The sequence below is a fragment of the Wolffia australiana genome, chromosome 3, assembly GCF_029677425.1.
Source record: "Wolffia australiana isolate 7733 chromosome 3, ASM2967742v1".
In the NCBI taxonomy this organism is placed as follows: domain Eukaryota; kingdom Viridiplantae; phylum Streptophyta; class Magnoliopsida; order Alismatales; family Araceae; genus Wolffia; species Wolffia australiana.
The window spans coordinates 13,711,289-13,730,131 of NC_135837.1; the positions used below are offsets into that span (position 1 = coordinate 13,711,289).

The window sequence follows — 18,843 nt, forward strand, 5'->3', positions numbered from 1 at the left end:
ATCAAGACACAAGATCAAAAAGCACCACTGGGCCCGTTGGGCACATGACGACAAGGTTAGTGTGATATTTGTCTTTTTCTGATTCACATCTTTGCCTTTTCTACTAGGTTATCATCATCACCAGGCTAGTTTTACATTATCGTGCACATCCCTTCAACTCCGCCACTTGTTGGTGTGTATGCACGTCCATGTCTGTTGCACCAGCCATGATAAAATCATCGTCAATCACCCCCGTTCTGTCTCTCATTGGCACTTATCCACCATCATCTTCGTTGCAATCTTCACTGTCTCTTTCATCCTTTCCACTCCATTTAAATAAATCTCCATCTATCATTACCCCATGCCCCAAAGTGCCGGCTAAGGTATTTTAAACAATTATTAATTGTTATTTTTATAAAATAAAATTAAATTAAAATTTTCAAAATGATTCTATAAGATTTGAAAATAATAGGTTAAACAGGAATAGCATTTTTTGACCTTCATATAATTATTTTGGATAACTTTTCCTTAGTTTTATTTCTTTATAATAAATTTAGTTCTTAAAATAAATAATAAAAATTCAGAAAATGAAAATGAAAGACCAAATTTGCTGATTCAGTACTTTCTCAATTTGGATTTGACCCTTGCTCACTTTATGCTTGTCCAAAAATTATAAACATTGTTGTATAAACCATAAGCCTTAAAAGACATATTTTACTTTAATTTATGGTTCATCAACATGAATTGCCATGCTCTATTAACTGCAGAGGAAATCTATGGTAGATGATTTTACAGGTACGTTCATGTTCTATTATCTGCATGAAATAAAAATTCAATGATACAAAGTGATATCACTAAAGTCAGAGGTATGACCAGAGGCAGAGACACAAGTAGTGGCAGGTTTACTGTTGTGCATATTAGCATGTTAGGAAATTGTGGAAAACTATTATAATTGTGAAAGAATGATACCATTGTGATGATAAATTAATTTTATGACAATGAACTGATGTGCAAGACTAAGGTCGTGCATTACAAAGGTGCAATAGATCATGTGATGAAGATTATCAACAGCCTGGCAATTTGAGCCAATGAGGAGGAAATAACTAATTTAGATAAGCAGATAAAGGTAAGAAGTGAGGGTGATTGTGAAGAAGAGAGAAGAATTAGTGTGAGCACCATAAAAACCATTCCTGAGGAGATAAGTGTAAAGCTTGGTAAACAAGGCCATAAACATACTTGAAAATGAGACAAATACAAGAGGGAAAATTCATGTGAGAAAAAATGAGATGTTGCATCATATCTTTAAGATCATAGGGTAAAAACTCATTAGAGGCATCTAATTGATGTATAATCGAGTGATGAGAGACAACCATGGAAACAGGATTTAGTTTGATATGGGAACCACATAAATTGAAGAAACTGATGATGAGGTTGTAAGAGACAAAGACCTGCATGGCCGAGGAACCATTTTAAGTTCTCTTTTGGTGGGAAGTGGAACATTCTTGATCACTTACACCTTGTCCTTGTACACTTCTAATTCATGGCTTCTGATCAGGTTCCCCATAACTATTCTCTAGAAACATGAAATGATCATGCATCACTATTCTGACCAAAAAAAGAAAATCCATCAATAATAATTTCTAGACAACCTCCTACTAATTCTGAGAATAAGGCAGTCATAAATCTTTGAAATGTAGCTTGAGAATTACACAATCCACAAGGCATTCTCTTAAATGTGAAAGATCCAAATGGACAAATAAAAGTAGTTTTTTCATGATCGTGAGGCTGAATCTATGTCTGATTACACCATATCCATCTAGAAAACAAAAAAGTTCTGACCAGCTAATTGTGCAAAAATCTGATCAAGGCCAAGGGATAAGTACACAATCTCCATGTTATCAATATTCTGGTTTGAATCTCCCCCTCTTGATCATATTTATTCCTATTTTCTTAGGAACTACATGCACAATATTGATTCAAGGACTATCCAAAATCGAATAAATAAACCCAGCTTCTAAACATTTTAGTATTTCTTCCCTAACTACCTATTTCATGATTGAGTTAAATTTGCTTTGGCATTTTATAGCAGGCTTTGCATTTTCCTTTGTAAAAGTTTTCTAAACCCACATTGATGCACTAGTTACTTATATAGATAAACTGATATCAGATTTGTAACTTCCACGGAAATTAAGCAATGTACTCACCTGAATCATATATAAAGATGAAGAACTGATGACATGATACACATGATTTACTCAAAAAATGATATTTCATTGTAGACAAGGATGGTTTTAAATCAACAATGGTCTTAAGAGAACACACCTATTGTGAATAAAAGAAGAGTCATAGAGAAAATCATGAGGGGATGAACATATATTTTCATAATCAACATCATCAAATGAGTAAACTTAATACATATCTTCACACTCTATTTCATGATATTTAATAAAATAAAAAAATTTAATTGACATATTTTACTCTCTAAGATTTAATTCTACTGTTCCCTTCTCCCAATCTGTGCTTTCCCTAGCTGCAGCCAAGAAGGTTCCACTTAAACAGATGGGAGCATTTATAAGAACTTCAATAACGTTCATGTCAGCTACAACTTAAACAGCTGGAAAATGATAATGTTCTATTTTTGTTACTGCATCACCAAAAATACGATGTGGTTCCTAATAAAACCATATAATAATTGAATTTCTATAATAATAGGTTCTTAACATCCAAACATAAATTTATTAAAAAAGGCTATAGGCAAAATATTTACACTCTCTCATGAATCAAGTAGTGACTTGGAGAGATCATTCCTCTTATTTTACACTTAATTACAGGAGCTTGAGGATCCCTAGATTTTTCAAAATGATGCTGAAAATCGAATTGACATTTTGAAATAATTGAATCCTTTTCTCTTTTCTACAAGGAGTGCACAAAATTTTCAAAATTTTGACATATCATGGAATATGCTATATTATTTCAGTAAAAGGAAGTTTAATTGTTACTTTCTGAAAAAGCTTGAAGAATACGTTCATCATGAACATTTAGTTTAATTTTAGAAATTTTCAAGGCATCAAGAAATGTATTTGCAAGAATGTAATATTTTGGATTTGGCTCTGCTTTGTTCGGTTCTTCTACTTCTTGAAGGGGCATTTCCATTCTACTTTTTTAGGTTCGGAAATATTAGGAAGTAATTTTCAATTTCTTAATTTAGAAATTTCATACATGGTTTGACGATGATTCCCAAATAAAATATGACTATGAATAGAATGTAAATTTCTAGGATTAATTTTAGGCTGAGTTGTGATCCGACCTGGTTCATGGATGTGGAATCCACTTTTGTCCAATTTACCTTTGTGTCTCTGATTTGTTCTTCAATTTTTATCCTCTATCATACTATACCTATCCTTCTTGAAATATTTTTACATTCCCTGCATTTTACCCTTCATTCCTCCATCCTGTATTATTTTTATTTTATGTTCTTGTAAATCTCACCGTATGATGGATTGGTTTTTTGTAGGGAGTGATTTGAGGACACAACGGATTGAAAATCATTAGCTGTTGTTAATGAAAGGATGAAAAGTTAGCTTCGTAAGAATTCATTTCAATTTTAGACCTATTGTATCCATTATCTCTAGGATTCTAATCATTTTAACACATCGGTCACTTCGTCCTTGATCTATCAATGGCCATAACTTGTTCATGCAAAGGGGAGTCAACTTCCATATGATCAGACCTAGAGCAATTATGAAATCACAAAATATCTAATTGCGAATGATCGGGTGAACCCTGAGAAATCAAATATGAAACCTTTAAGTAATGTCTCAATTGGGAGAGTGGGTTCAACCACACTTACATTAATCATCCCACCTCTTCTAGGGTAATTATTTTTTCCATGATGGTGTAAAGTGGCACAATATGCCTCATTCTCTACAAGAGCTTCCAAATATTCTTGAGCTTCCTCCAATTGCTTATGCGTAAGTGTACCTTCGCTTGTGATGACAATCATCTTCCTGTCCTGATCTCTAAAAAATGCATAAATTTTTTGGAAATATTACCATTCTTACATACCATGGTGAGGATATTTCCTAGTTGATTTTTTTCAAATTTTCATATTTTGACCAAAGGATTCACTGGGTCCTTCACTAAAATCCCATCTGGTTTTTGATATGCAGTAATTCTTTCAGAGGAATATATTTTTTTCCAAAAATGACCATCTCCATTCATTTCCAAGAGTGCAACTCACACATAAAAAAGTAAACTAATGTACCACAAATTATGCTTGCAAACTAATTTTTTTTACGGTCTACAAAGTCATATAATGAATAAAGACACATTTTATCTTAAATTACATTTTTATGCAATTATTCATTCATAATGTAAAATGTCCTATTTTTAATGAATTTTTTCATGACAAAAAATTATTATGTAAATCGTTAATTAAGTAGAAAGCAAATAAAAAGGAATAATATATATATTATATAAATGAAAAAAGAGTTGAGCCCCCAAGGAGCACAGCCAAGGCCACGACCGCAGGTGCCGTACGCAGCCAAGGCCGCAAACGCAGGCAGCACACCGCAGCTGCTGCCAGGTCGTGGCCCCCAAAGAGGCCCAATATGTATATAAGACCACGCTCATTGGGCGTAAATGGCCATTGGGCGTGTGGATCAAGAATCATGAAGAATCAAATGACGAAGCCATTAGCTCAATCCATATATGCATCATAAGAAAGCAACATGTTTTGCCCCTAAGAGTTATTAGTTTTTTTTCCAAGTGGGATATTTTTGGAAATATATGTGGCATGCAAACCAATCGCACCTTCTATGTCTTGTTCAATATTTCATTGATACAATATATTATGTAAAATTCAAGAGTGATGCTTATAATTGAAGTCCATGTATAAATGCAATGACTGAGTGGATTATAATGAGATCATAATACAGTGATCATTTGTGTTTATATATGTATTCTAAATATTCATATTTCAAGGATAGTTGAGAAGGACATCAAAATATCTGGAAATAAGAGCACTGCCTAGTCCCACTCACATTATGAGTATGACTGATCTGATAGCAATTGGTGTAGAAACTTAAAGGATAGAGAGTGAGTGATCTTTGGGGAAAGAGTTCAGTCAGTTTATCAGTACCAAATAAACTCTTGTTAAGGGGTTCATCTACATTCATCAAACTAACCTTTGCATCAAAGATTAGTTAAACTACTTGTATGATGGGAAAAATGGAAATCGGAGGTCTACTATAGACTACAACGCATATGTTTATGAGAACTTGGTCACCTAGTGTTAAATGAGCTTTCCCGCTTTACTCTGTAAAAGTGTAGAAGCTGAACAAATAGTCTATAATCACTTGTGAGATGGTATGGTAATGTTCATTACTATCAAGAATCTATGAAATATATCAAGATTTATTATTTTTCTATTTAATGTGGCTAAGGTAAGACTTAATAGGGGATTGGTGAATCAGGTTCTTTTAATTTTTTTCACTCTAATATGGTAAACAGTGTGAAATAAATTATACCTATAAGTGGAATTAGATAGAGGTTAGGGTAGACTCATTTTTTTAGAAAGCTTATTCTAATCCATAATGTTGTTTGGGGTTATCTAGCTCCAAGTGATGATGAGTCCTAACCAAGTTTGTGTGAATGCCCCCCAGGAAAATAAATGGAAATAAGGTATTTCAAGGGTAAAAATAAAATAAAAATTTAGTGAACCGCTTTCTTCATTGACCCCCAAAGTCTTCCATGGTACAAAGAGGCTTGACCTCCTTTGACTTTGCGCCCAAGGCCTACTATGATCCACTTTAAGTGCATAGATTCAATCCAAACACTCACATATATACAGATAATAATATTGATAAATATATTTAACATTACTCAATAATAAATTATTGCTGAATATATTTCAAAGGAAAATATTTTCTATATTTAATAAGTATCACCAGATGGTTCGATGTGCCTTCTTTTTTATCTTTCTCTTGGTTTTCTTGTTTACTTTTGTTATCTATATTTCCGCTTCTATGTTGATACACATTTAATCCATCTCAAGATCAAAGTCACGACCAGTGGAGATGCGTGGAAATCAAGACTCCTCATCTGAAATAGCAATTCCTTCTACGTTTCCTCCTTATTGAGTGTAAAATTAAGAATATTTCATTACAAGTCACAATAAACTATCCTCTTGAGAACCTGAAGAATTATTGAGAATTAATTTTATGGTGAATAATTGAGTGAATCTGCTGTAAATTGTCTCACAAGTTGACAATTTTTTTCTCTACGATTTCTCAATACTATCCTCTCATCCCTTGAAACTTTTTCACTTCCATCTCAAATGGAAATATTGCAGATTCAAAGTATTTTTATTAATATTATAAATAACATTTATTTTTATTAAAATTCAAAAAAAAGTTAGCAAAAATATCCAGGTAATGACCTTGAGGCCAAGGTTGCTGACAGTGCGAATCCTAGATCATAGTGTTGTATATTATAATATTTTATTAATATTAAAAATAATACTTATTTTTAATTTTTGTTAGAAAGATGTTAGCAAAAATATCCAGGTAATGAAATTTAGGCCAAGGTTGCTGACAATGTGAATCCTAGAAGGTAAGGATTCTTTCTTGCTCTTTGCTGCGTGATCTTTCACAAAAAGAGAGAGAGAAAAGGTAATCTAAAATTACGGTAAAATCTGTGAAAGGAGAAAATATTTGATTCTCACAAAGAAAATGGTCAATTGAATCTAATATTAATGAAAAAAGTAATACAAGATAACTGGTTTAATTTTGAATTTGTATAATTATAGCTTTGTAATTCATGTCATGAGCCATAAAAGGTAAAACCAATCATTCCACGACTTTGACTTCAAATAAATATTGAAATTTTTTTGTATATATTTGAAATCACATTATTCTAAAAATAATAGAGATGTAATTTTATCCATCTATATTACGCTCTATAAAATAGTTCATTAGTCTAGATAAGATCTAAGGTAGTCCTATAAGTACAACTTTACCATCATCACACTAGCCAAACGATGTCTGATCAAAGAAATATTTGACCTAAAACATAGAACCTCTTTATCAATATGTTATTCATAGAATCTTGAATCCTAAATTGATGATTTGGCATACTGGTCAAATGGTCAAATGTCACATTTCTTCATATGCCTGAAGGTAAGCATCTAATACATTTGTGAGTTGCATAGTTTGAACCCATTGAGGTTATCTTCATATGGGTAATTACTAATGTGATACAAATATCTGATATGATTTCAGAATAATTGACTGAAGGTTGATGTGGTATAATCAAATTGGAACATTCACCAAAATACAGACTTCGCCATTTTGACTACACGTGCTAAGCCTTAATCTTTAGATGTTATGGTTTTCACTAGGCCAGTTAAGTTTTCCACTTTACTCCACATCTGGCTTATTTTGATCTGATGATAGGTATATTCATTAAGAGCCTCTATGGAGTTTAATGCGATGTCTTGGATGAAAAGGTTGGCATAATTGACCAATATGCTCCAGCTTGTCTTAGAAGTACTTTCTAGGACTATCTCTTCTCTCCTTTATTAAAACATGTGTCACCTGACATTGATCCTTAATCAAGAGCATTTCTCCTTTTTCATACAAGAAGCATGTAGGAAAACTTCTTATATGTTTGTGTATATATCTAAGTTGGCTGCACATACCATTTGGCACGCCGCATGGCCAAAGTTTTTGAATTGACTATTAGATGGCCTATATAGGTCATCAAGCTTTTTTTAGGGATCTATCCCTTAGCAAATGAAGTACGCCATGCAACCGCAAAAAGAAAACTGGGAAGCCCACATGGAATTTTGGGTAATCCACTTGTTTCCAAACTTTGGGTTGGATACGTGTATAATCTAATTGCAAACAACCACAAGACCAAAAGTGCAACTTGCCTGGTCAAAATAAGACAGGTTGTACTCTTCTGATAAAGAGAATTTGGAATGGTCTTTAGACTTGTTGGTCCTCAAACATCTATTAAGATAATATTTGAGAATGTTAGTAAAGAAAACTTAAAAATTTAAATGACGTGTGTCATTTGAATTGTATAGCAAATATTTATTGCGTCTATGTTATTAATGATAAGGATTTAATACATTATTGATATGAAGTTAAGATAGCCATATATAGTGAATAAGAGAGATGAAGAGAGAGAGAGATGGAGAGGGAAAGAGATAGGGGGAGAGTGAGGTGAAGAGAGAAAGAGAGATGTAGAGAGAGACAAAGAGAGATGGAGAGAGAGAGATACAAAGAGAGAGGGAGAGAGAGGGAGATGGAGAGAGAATGAGAGATGTACAGAGAGAGGGAGATGGAGAGAGAATGAGAGATGTACAAAGAGAGGGAGACGGAGAGAGAATGAGAGATGTACAGAGAGAGGGAGATGGAGAGAGAATGAGAGATGTACAAAGAGAGGGAGACGGAGAGAGAATGAGAGATGTACAGAGAGAGGGAGATGGAGAGAGAATGAGAGATGTACAAAGAGAGGGAGACGGACAGAGAATGAGAGATGTACAGAGAGAGGGAGATGGAGGGAGAATGAGAAATGTACAGAGAAAGGGAGAGAGAGAGAATGAGAGATGTACAGAGAGAGGGAGATGGAGAGAGAATGAGAAATGTACAGAGAAAGGGAGAGAGAGAGAATGAGAGATGTACAGAGAGAGGGAGATGGAGAGAGAATGAGAGATGTACAAAGAGAGGGAGACGGACAGAGAATGAGAGATGTACAGAGAGAGGGAGATGGAGGGAGAATGAGAAATGTACAGAGAAAGGGAGAGAGAGAGAATGAGAGATGTACAGAGAGAGGGAGATGGAGAGAGAATGAGAGATGTACAAAGAGAGGGAGATGGAGAGAGAATGAGAGATGTACAGAGAGAGGGAGATGGAGAGAGAATGAGAGATGTACAAAGAGAGGGAGATGGAGAGAGAATGAGAGATGTACAGAGAGAGGGAGATGGAGAGAGAATGAGAGATGTACAGAGAGAGGGAGATGGAGAGAGAATGAGAGATGTACAGAGAGAGGGAGATGGAGAGAGAATGAGAGATGTACAGAGAGAGGGAGATGGAGAGAGAATGAGAGATGTACAAAGAGAGGGAGACGGAGAGAGAATGAGAGATGTACAGAGAGAGAGAGATGGAGAGAGAATGAGAAATTTACAGAGAGAGGGAGAGAGAGAGAGAATGAGAGATGTACAGAGAGAGGGAGATGGAGAGAGAATGAGAGATGTACAAAGAGAGGGAGATGGAGAGAGAATGAGAGATGTACAGAGAGAGGGAGATGGAGAGAGAATGAGAGATGTACAAAGAGAGGGAGATGGAGAGAGAATGAGAGATGTACAGAGAGAGGGAGATGGAGAGAGAATGAGAAATGTACAGAGAAAGGGAGAGAGAGAGAATGAGAGATGTACAGAGAGAGGGAGATGGAGAGAGAATGAGAGATGTACAAAGAGAGGGAGACGGACAGAGAATGAGAGATGTACAGAGAGAGGGATAGAGAGATGGAGAGGGAAAGAAAAATGGAGAGAGAGATGGAGAGGGAAAGAAAAATGGAGAGAGAGATGGAGAGGGAAAGAAAAATGGAGAGAGAGATGGAGAGGGAAAGAAAAATGGAGAGAGAGATGGAGAGGGAAAGAGAAATTGAGAGAGAGTTGGAGAGGGAAAGAGAGACGGAGAGAGAGAGATACAAAGAGAGAGGGAGAAGGAGAGAGACGGAGAGAGAGAGAGATACAAAGAGAGAGGGAGGAGGGAGATGGAGAGAGAATGAGAGATGTACAGAGAAAGGGAGAGAGAGAGAGAGAATGAGAGATGTACAGAGAGAGGGAGAGAGAGAGAATGAGAGATGTACAGAGAGAGGGAGAGAGAGAGATGGAGAGGGAAAGAAAATGGAGAGAGAGATGGAGAGGGAAAGAGAAATCGAGAGAGAGATGGAGAGGGAAAGAGAGACGGAGAGAGAGAGATACAAAGAGAGAGGGAGAGGGAGGGAGATGGAGAGAGAATGAGAGATGTACAGAGAGAGGGAGATGGAGAGAGAGTGAGATATGTACAGATAGAGGGAGATGGAGAGAGACTGAGAGATGTACAGAGAGAGGGAGAGGGAAAGAGAAATGGAGATAGAGATATGGAGATGAAGATAGAAAGAGAGATGGAGATGGAAAGAGAAATGGAGAGAAAGAGAGAGAGATGGAGATGAAGATAGAAAGAGAGATGGAGATGGAAAGAGAAATGGAGAGAGAGAGATATGGAGATGAAGATAGAAAGAGAGATGGAGATGGAAAGAGAAATGGAGAGAGAGAGATATGGAGATGAAGATAGAAAGAGAGATGGAGATGGAAAGAGAAATGGAGAGAGAGAGAGATGGAGATGAAGATAGAAAGAGCGATGGAGATGGAAAGAGAAATGGAGAGAGAGAGAGAGAGAGAAGAGAAGAGGAGAGATGCGAATTTTCTGGTCCCACTAAAAGCATCCAATCCGGACCAAACTTCCTGTCCGCCCAAAGATTTCAGCAGAGAATTTCCAATCCTATCTACCCCCCCACTCCCCCACCCCGGCAGTCTTCGACTCTTCCCCAGCTCTCAATTCCACGGCTCGGAAGCAGACCCAAAGCCCAGACCACACGAGAAGAATCGCCAGACCCCCTCCACGGCCCCCACCCACATCTCAAATTCTCAATCAAATCCCAACCCCGCGTTTCTGGTGGCTCCCGAAATCCCATTCAGCAAACGCGATCAAAAAAGCGCAGCACACCCAAGTGGCCCACGAGCTCCCACGCCTCTCCCCCCCTGTTCTTCTTTCCCATAAGAACAAACCCAAGAACAGGACGAACAAGAACCAGCAAAGGAAGAGGGAAAAGAACGATTTTTTCCTGATTTTCTTCAAAAATGGCGTCTGGGTCTCTTGTCTGGGTGGTGATGCCCAACGAAGGCTGTTGTAGTTGCAGCAGCGGAGTTGGGCAGAGGGCGAAGGTCGTCAGAACGAGGAGGAGAGTCTCGGCGAGCTTGGTGGCCACGCCGTGGAGGTCTTCTGAGGAGAGAGTCTACGACGTTGTTCTTAAGCAGGCGGCGCTGGTCAGAGATCAGAAGAAGAGATTGAAGGGGGAGTCTGAGATTGGGACGACGTTGGTTGATTCTGGTGTTCTTGAAGAGGCCTACGAACGCTGCGGTGAAGTTTGTGCTGAGTATGCGAAGACCTTCTATCTAGGTGGGTTTTCAGATCTTTCATCTTCTTAGACTAGTTCGTGTTCTTCTTCTTCTTTCTTTGTCTTTCTTTTCTGGTGTTACAAAGTGTCTAATCTAGGATTTCCTGCTAGTGAGTTCAGACTCATGCTTTTTTTTTTTTAACAAATTCAGGGTTATGGGTCTTGAAAGCGGTGTAATTCAGAACTTCTATCTCCTGTTCTTTTTTTTTTCCTTCGACATTTTCTTCCTTCGTGAGAATCAACCGATCAAATATTGGATGTCTTGCTGGTTTTTCTCTGCCTCTCAAAATTAAGGGGGATGGGAGTTTAGATTCATGGTGTTCATGTTCATCGGGTCAACAATAGATGTTCATGATGGAGTTTCTTCTAATTTAGGGGTATGGGTGTTCAGTTTGATGTAAGACCTTCATCTCCTATTTTTATTTCCTTTTCTCAATGTGGGTAGGATAACAGTTGCACTTCATGTTGTTTTATTTGATTTTAAAACATCAAGTAGCGTGGATACTCAAATAATTTCTTCAGGCCTACGATTTTTTTTTTTGGTTTCCCAGACATGTAAATTGGATCAAATGGAGATGTTCGTGCTATTTTTTAAAGTCTGAAAATATTCTGATGGGTGGGTATTCAGGTTGATATTTTAAATGGAAATAAAACTGCATTAACCCTTGGGAAAAGAAGGGAAAAAATTCTATATTTTCTTTCCTCCATCTTGTGAAAATTGGATCAAACGTAGAAGCCCGTGTTGGTTTTTATGTCCTAAAAGATTTAGGAACATTGATATAAGCACCCTTGGCATTCGGACCTTAATCTTATGTTTTTCTTTCTTCAACTTTGTGAGCCGGATCTACTGTACATATTCATGTTGTTTTTGTCTATGTTCTTATTATTCAGATGAATCTAGATGCTCATGATTTCTTCTGTCTGAAAATTTTCAGGAACCTTGCTAATGACCCCTGAGAGAAGAAAAGCAGTTTGGGCGATCTACGGTGTGTTCCTCGCTATCCATATCTGACCTCCCTCTCCAACTCTCTATCTTTCTTGCTTTAGCATCTTGCTATCCACCTGTCTTCCTCTCTTTCTCTCTGTGTCTCTTTCTCTCATTATTTCTTTTGCTCTCTCACTCTTTCAATTTCTCTTTCTCTATCGCTTATTTTTTCTTTCTCTCTATCTACATATCTTTCTTTCCCTCTACATATATATATATATATATATATCTTTTTATTTTTCTTTCTTTCTCTCTCTGCCTGTCTATTATTCTTCCTCTTTCTCTCTCTCCTGTTCTCTTATTGTTCCTCCTCTTCCTTTCCCATCCCTCTCTTTCCTAAGTATGCATTAATAAAGGGCCAATTTCTGATGGATTTTTATTTTCTGTGGACAGTTTGGTGCAGGCGGACTGATGAGCTTGTGGACGGCCCAAACGCCTCTCACATCACCCCCACTGCTTTGGATAGGTGGGAGAAGAGGCTCACTGATCTCTTTGAGGGTCGCCCTTTTGACATGTACGACGCAGCTCTAACCGACACAGTCTCAAAGTTCCCCGTTGATATCCAGGTGAGCTTTGACTCATAGAAATTGGAAATTTTCTACTGTAGTCCATTGGAAAGATGAGGAATTCCCAGGATTCTTGGATAGGAATCTTAAGAAAGCGAAATTAAAATAATACACCTGGTTTAACTATAATGTGCATGGTTACCTTTCCTGTAGGATATATCTGCACAGTTTTTCATGATTTCTTTAATTGATAGAACTTTTAATTGGATGGGGAGATCCGCATGAACTATAAGAAAATAGTTGAAGAATGTGTTCAATCTTCCTTTGAATTCCTGATAGGACCCTATTCCCTCCGAAGGGCATCTTAGTCTGTTCATCCAGTGAGGGGTGCTTTGGTTATTTATTTTTGAATAGTTGGCAGGCCTCTTCATTGAAGGGCTGATTATTAAATATTTTTTCATCTTCTTGCCCTCCAATCTTTCTCCTTGACCAATCGCTCCCTCGTCTCTGATCAATCTTTCTATCACCTTTTATTCTCTCTCTTCCTCTTAGAAAACCCCTTCATCAATAAGAACCTACATCAAATTTTCTATCAATACCCTTGGAAGCTCGGGTTTCTGGTTTATTGATGGTTGGTATAATATTTCACGTACTTTGAATGGAAGATGTTTATTCATATTTGATTTTTTCCAACTTGCTTCTGGAAAAATATTTTAATATGAAGATGTAAATAAGCATGCGATTTTCCTCTTCTTACAGCCCTTCAAGGACATGATTGAAGGCATGAGGCTGGATCTGAGGAAATCAAGATACATGAATTTTGACGAGCTCTATCTCTACTGCTACTACGTGGCTGGCACGGTTGGGCTGATGAGTGTTCCAGTGATGGGTATTGCAGCGGATTCAAAACTCTCAACAGAGAGTGTGTACAACTCAGCTCTAGCCCTTGGAATTGCCAATCAGCTCACCAATATACTAAGGGACGTCGGCGAAGAGTAAGACTCCGTCGATCGATTAAACTTTCTTAGCTTAAAATAAAGTCGATTAAAGTTTCTAAACTTCAACATTTTTTTCCTGTTTCAGTGCAAGGAGAGGGAGAGTTTACCTCCCACAAGATGAGCTTGCTCAAGCTGGCTTGTCCAATGAGGACATTTTCCAAGGAAAGGTCACAGACAAATGGAGGAACTTCATGAAAGGTCAGATCAAGCGAGCAAGAATGTTCTTTGATCAGGCAGAAATAGGAATTTCGGAGCTCAGTCCTGCCAGCCGATGGCCGGTATAGCTCTATACTTTCTTGATTGAAATTTAAATCAAATTTCCTGAACTTTAATATAACTAGGGATGGGAAGCTCATTGTTTGTCTCTACAAACAATGTCTGTCGGCAAGTGAACTCAACAAACTATGGTTTGTTTGGTTCGATCGCATGTTTGTGAATAAGCTCATAAGATAAATTCTTCTTCAGAAGACCGGAATGAAAATTTTTGTGTAAAATATTACCAAATTGTATCTTTCCATGGTCTTTATTTTCATGGAGAAAAGTTATTTTTAATATGGGTATTATTGGATTATATCGCTGTCTGTGTTAATAAATTCTTGACCAAATTTCCTTTGTTGGTGCCATGATGATCATAGGTGTGGGCATCACTGATAATATACCGGCAGATACTTGATGCAATCGAAGCCAATGACTATGACAATTTCAGCAAGAGGGCTTATGTTGGAAAGGCCAAGAAGTTCCTTTCTCTGCCTGCTGCTTATGCTCGATCCCTCTCCAGGCCTTTGACAGGGAATCGGTTGTGATCTCTTGGAATTTTTTATTTATTTTTCATGTAAATCGACAGATGCTTTTTTGGGGAAATGGTATCGTTAATCTGATTCTTTTTGTAACCAGTTGAAGAGCGTTTTGATAAGGGCTCGGACTAGGGTTCGTTTTTTTTTTCTCTTAGACTGGAGTCTTATTGATATCAATATCCATGGCCTCGTCTCTCTATCTATCATCTATGTCTCTCTCTATCTATATGTGTTCCAAAATGCAAGAAAAATTATTTGCTTTGTATGGAGATTAAGATTTTTACTCGGTGTTCTTCAAGTTTATTTTGAGATTGTAATTATCTCTCTCTATGTATATATTGATATATATATTCCTCTCTATGTTTATATTGATAAACTACCTCTCTCTATGTATATCCATGGTCTCATCTCTCTCTCTGTCTAGATTTGTTCCAGAATGCAAGAAAAAATCTTTGCTTTATATGGAGATTAAGATTCTTACTTGGTGCTCTTCAAGTTTTATTTTGAGATTTTAATTATATTCCTTATTTCAATATATATATATATATATATATATATTCCTGTTTCTGGAGTTTCTGAGAAAGAGAGAGAACTAAGTTTACTACTTTTGGGTGTTTGGACCTCACGAGAACCAAATGGTCATCATGGGTGAGAGATTATTTGGCAGTCAGCTCAAATCATTCACTCGTTCTTCTTTCTTTTGCTCTCTCTAGAAAGCAAAAAAGAAGGGCAGATAAGGTTTAGATAAGGAATATTTCTTAGTATTCCTTCCCTTGCATTAGAGACGCTTTGTGAGAATTATCGTTTGATTAAAGTATTAAAGTCAACGACATGAAAATCTTTACCTTTTCAAAAAGAGATTTCAATAATTTTGGTATTAGGTATGCAAAAAAAAATTACACGACAAAAAAACTATATAAATGCATCGACTTTACTTTCCCTGATAATTCAACTTTGGACAGGTAACCTATTCACGGAGAATCATTTGAATAATTTAGATTGCAAATTTTCGCTCTCAGGATAGTTAAATCTTTGGGTTGTTTCTCTAATTTTTCAAGAAACAGATGCTATTTTCCTCTGAAGCCAGGCTATCTGGATTGTTTCTCTAACCTATATGCTGAACATCATAAAAATAATAGAGACTGCACATTTTTAGCTCACTAAACAAGAAAAGTGTTACCAGCAAAGTCATATCTTCAGGTTGTTTCTGTAATAATGCATAAAATAGAGGTCATGTGCATTTTGATGACAGACATCTAGTTCGAACTTGGGGGGCTATTCAATCGTCTTGCAGATGATAATGTTCTAATAAGTCAACTAATTTAGCGAGCATCATTACAGATAATTAAGGCCACACATTTTTGCTCACAGGAAGCAAGTAATATCAGTGTAATTATGCACAAAATAGATGTCCAGTTTGCCCCTTTGGGGTCTATTCAGTGGTCAACCAGATTGCCAATGTGCAAATAGTGAATGCAAACCAGAGATGTAATCTTCAATAGATACATTTAAGATTCAAGATAAAGAGTAGAAAGAAGTTCACCAAGTTCAACCGTTTAAAGAGATTCAGACAGGATATTACAGGCTATCGCTTCTCTGAAAATGGGTTCCTCAACTCGTGATGTAGATTCAAGGTAGAAGAAGCTTCACTCGCTTCCAGTTATATCGCCAAGGGCGCCCTTTAATTTCTCCACCAGGGCTTCCCTGCATAAGATGGTAAAATAGGAGGTGAATTTAAAGATCTAAGGAAACATGAAAGTGACACAGACTGAATACCCGGATATTGCTAGCTTTTCCAGAGTGAATTTGATAGGAAAACTTAAAAAACTTTTAGGGGGAGGATACACAAAGAGAAAGACGAGGGTCCGAGACGAGGGTCTCAGTCCCCGCCAATGGATATTCTCTCGCCACTATCTCTATTTTAACTCTTTGAGATGATGATTCTGCGATGATGACTTTGACGATGATGATTTCCTCATTGTCATTCTGGCCACAGATGAGGATGATGGCGAGCCATCCTTGTCATTGTCCCCAGTCAATGACAAATTCAATTCAATTCTCCATTCTTGGCTACCCCACCAAACAGAGAGTTACTATTTAAACACAAGATATGAAATACCACAATGCCCAAAAGGTCTATGATTGCAAATTTAGGACGTAATAAGATATTTGCAATACATGACACTGGCTTTCGCGCTCCAAACTTATCCCCAGTTTTAAAGATATTCCATCTGCTGGAGATGGTTCTCATAACGCCACTGGAAAATTCTAACTTTTGAAATGCATATGACCTGGAAACTAGCATCCATTAATTGATATAAGAATCTGGCCTCTCTGGTTGTCTTAGTGAAGAATTAGAAAATGAGTTTCATAGAAGGTGTTAAGTAGGGCGGCACCTGTCTGGCTTAAAGATTAAGTTCTGGTATGCGAACCACTGCAAAAAAACGTAAAAACAAAGTCAATTACAATCACAGGACGGACAGTCAATGATTAATTCAAAGGTCCTTAAACGTTCCAATCAATCAAAGATATTGAGAAATAAGTGAATTATATAATCGATCAAAGACATTAAGAAATGTGGATAAAATGATTACCCCTGAGTAACCAATCCCTACTAACTCAAGAACACCAGGAATAACTGGAAGCCTATCGATTGCCTGCAAAAACCACAAGTTTAATACACACTTCAACCACAGCGGGAGGATTTGATTATAGAAGTTTAATTACACTCTGAATTACCGAGATCATTCCCGTGGAGACCCAAAGCGCAATAAATCCTGATACTCCAAGAATGGCAACAGCGTACTTGTCCTCAATCTTGTCCCACTATAGAAGAGATTTTTAACTTTTTAAATATTTGATTATGGTACTGGAACTTGGAGGCAGAGAGCATTGTAATTTACCGTTTCTTGAAGGGGAGCCAAGACTTCTGAAAAATCAGGGCCCTCCCCAGCAGCACTTCTTGTTCTTACCAGGGACCCATCTGAAGAACCAGTTGAAATCGTGTTTGTTCCAGTTCTTCGGCCTGAAAATCCCACAGATGAGATGAGTTATTCGGGTTATTTCCCCCCGAATCATGCCAAAACCCAGTTTGAAGCATACCCGAAACATTAATAGAACGTATGGGATCCAATCCCACGAAAATACAGACAAAAAAAAAAGATTTACCCTTTATGAGTTTCCATCAACACTCGATCCATCCACACGGTAAGTAAACAACGTAGATTCTGGCCGAATCAGCGAGCTCTAAAGCCGAGGGAAAGATCCCAATAGATGAAATTCAAAAAATGCGACTAATTTCAAAGATCAGAATCATGAGGCAAAGGCATTACATCAGATTAAGGCGCTGGTACTTAACTTACATTAGGATCTCCGTATTTGATCGAATCCCACGAGAATCACATAAAAAAAGGATTTATCCTTCACGAATTTCCATCAACACTCGATTCATCTACCGGGTAAGTAAACAACGCCGATTCTGGCCGAATCAGCGAGTTCTAAAGCCGTGCGAAGGAGTCCAATAGATCAAAGTATAAAAATGCGACTAATATCAAAGATCAGAAAAATGATGCAGAGACATTACAACATACTAAGGAGCAGGAATCTAACTTACAGTGGGATCTGCGGAGAGAAGGCAAAGCCGCGAGATTTGAGAGAGGAAGGAGATGGCGAGAGGGCGAGCTTCTTCCTCCCAGTGAAGCAGACGGCGGAGAGAAGCCCAAGCAAGCTGCTCCGGCGGTGGCCATGGCGATCTGCTGAAATCGAAGAGCTTCGCCTCTGCACTCTCTTCTTCTTCTTCTTCTTCTTCTTGTTCTTCTGTATAGTTTTTATTTTTTTATTTTTTCTTGGTTTAGGCTGAAAAATATGAGCAAATCTCCCAATCTGGATAATGATGACGTGGCTGCTTTTCATTGGAGATTAGTTTTAGTGGGGCCCAGGAAAATGCCAGCTGGATCATTACATGGAAGACTATTATCTCTACCCCCCTCTCTCCAACTATCTCTCTCTATCTCTATCACTGTCCCCCTCGGACAAGACTGTGACGTATTGTTTGTCACGTCTCACATCCCGTCACACGTCCCTGGGTTTTGAGCGAGTTCATCATAATACCGTCACATGTCACAGGCCGTCACGTCCCGTCATCGTCCCGTCACCGGACAGTGTCCCTTGCACATGGGACAGAAGGCCATATGAGCAAATTAAACTTTTACGGGTGAATCTCTCTTTCTCTTTCTATCTATCTATCTATCTATCTATCTCTCACACACATGTTTTCTATGGTTCTCCTTTATTATCAGAATTTTAGGGGATATGAATGTGGATCTCACACAAACACATATTTTGTCTGGTTC

The 18,843-nt window shown here is 37.4% G+C and overlaps 2 protein-coding genes across 2 annotated transcripts; one reads left to right on the forward strand and one right to left on the reverse strand.

Moving 5' to 3' along the window:
- Nucleotides 1-10,533: 10,533 nt before the first annotated feature.
- LOC144700971 (phytoene synthase 2, chloroplastic-like) lies at nucleotides 10,534-14,590 on the forward strand. The gene is made up of 6 exons (XM_078572592.1): nucleotides 10,534-11,210; nucleotides 12,144-12,194; nucleotides 12,587-12,759; nucleotides 13,459-13,694; nucleotides 13,783-13,975; nucleotides 14,333-14,590. Exons 1-6 carry the CDS (start codon nucleotides 10,892-10,894, stop codon nucleotides 14,498-14,500), a joined length of 1,140 nt encoding a protein of 379 aa, XP_078428718.1. The 5' UTR covers nucleotides 10,534-10,891; the 3' UTR covers nucleotides 14,501-14,590.
- A 1,368-nt stretch (nucleotides 14,591-15,958) lies between these two features.
- LOC144700972 (protein CURVATURE THYLAKOID 1B, chloroplastic-like) lies at nucleotides 15,959-18,315 on the reverse strand. The gene is made up of 6 exons (XM_078572593.1): nucleotides 18,105-18,315; nucleotides 17,395-17,516; nucleotides 17,231-17,317; nucleotides 17,086-17,148; nucleotides 16,888-16,925; nucleotides 15,959-16,195 (listed from the first exon to the last, which is right to left on the reverse strand). The coding sequence occupies exons 1-6, from the start codon at nucleotides 18,235-18,237 to the stop codon at nucleotides 16,138-16,140; spliced, it is 501 nt and encodes a 166-aa protein (XP_078428719.1). The 5' UTR covers nucleotides 18,238-18,315; the 3' UTR covers nucleotides 15,959-16,137.
- Between the last annotated feature and the right edge of the window lie 528 nt (nucleotides 18,316-18,843).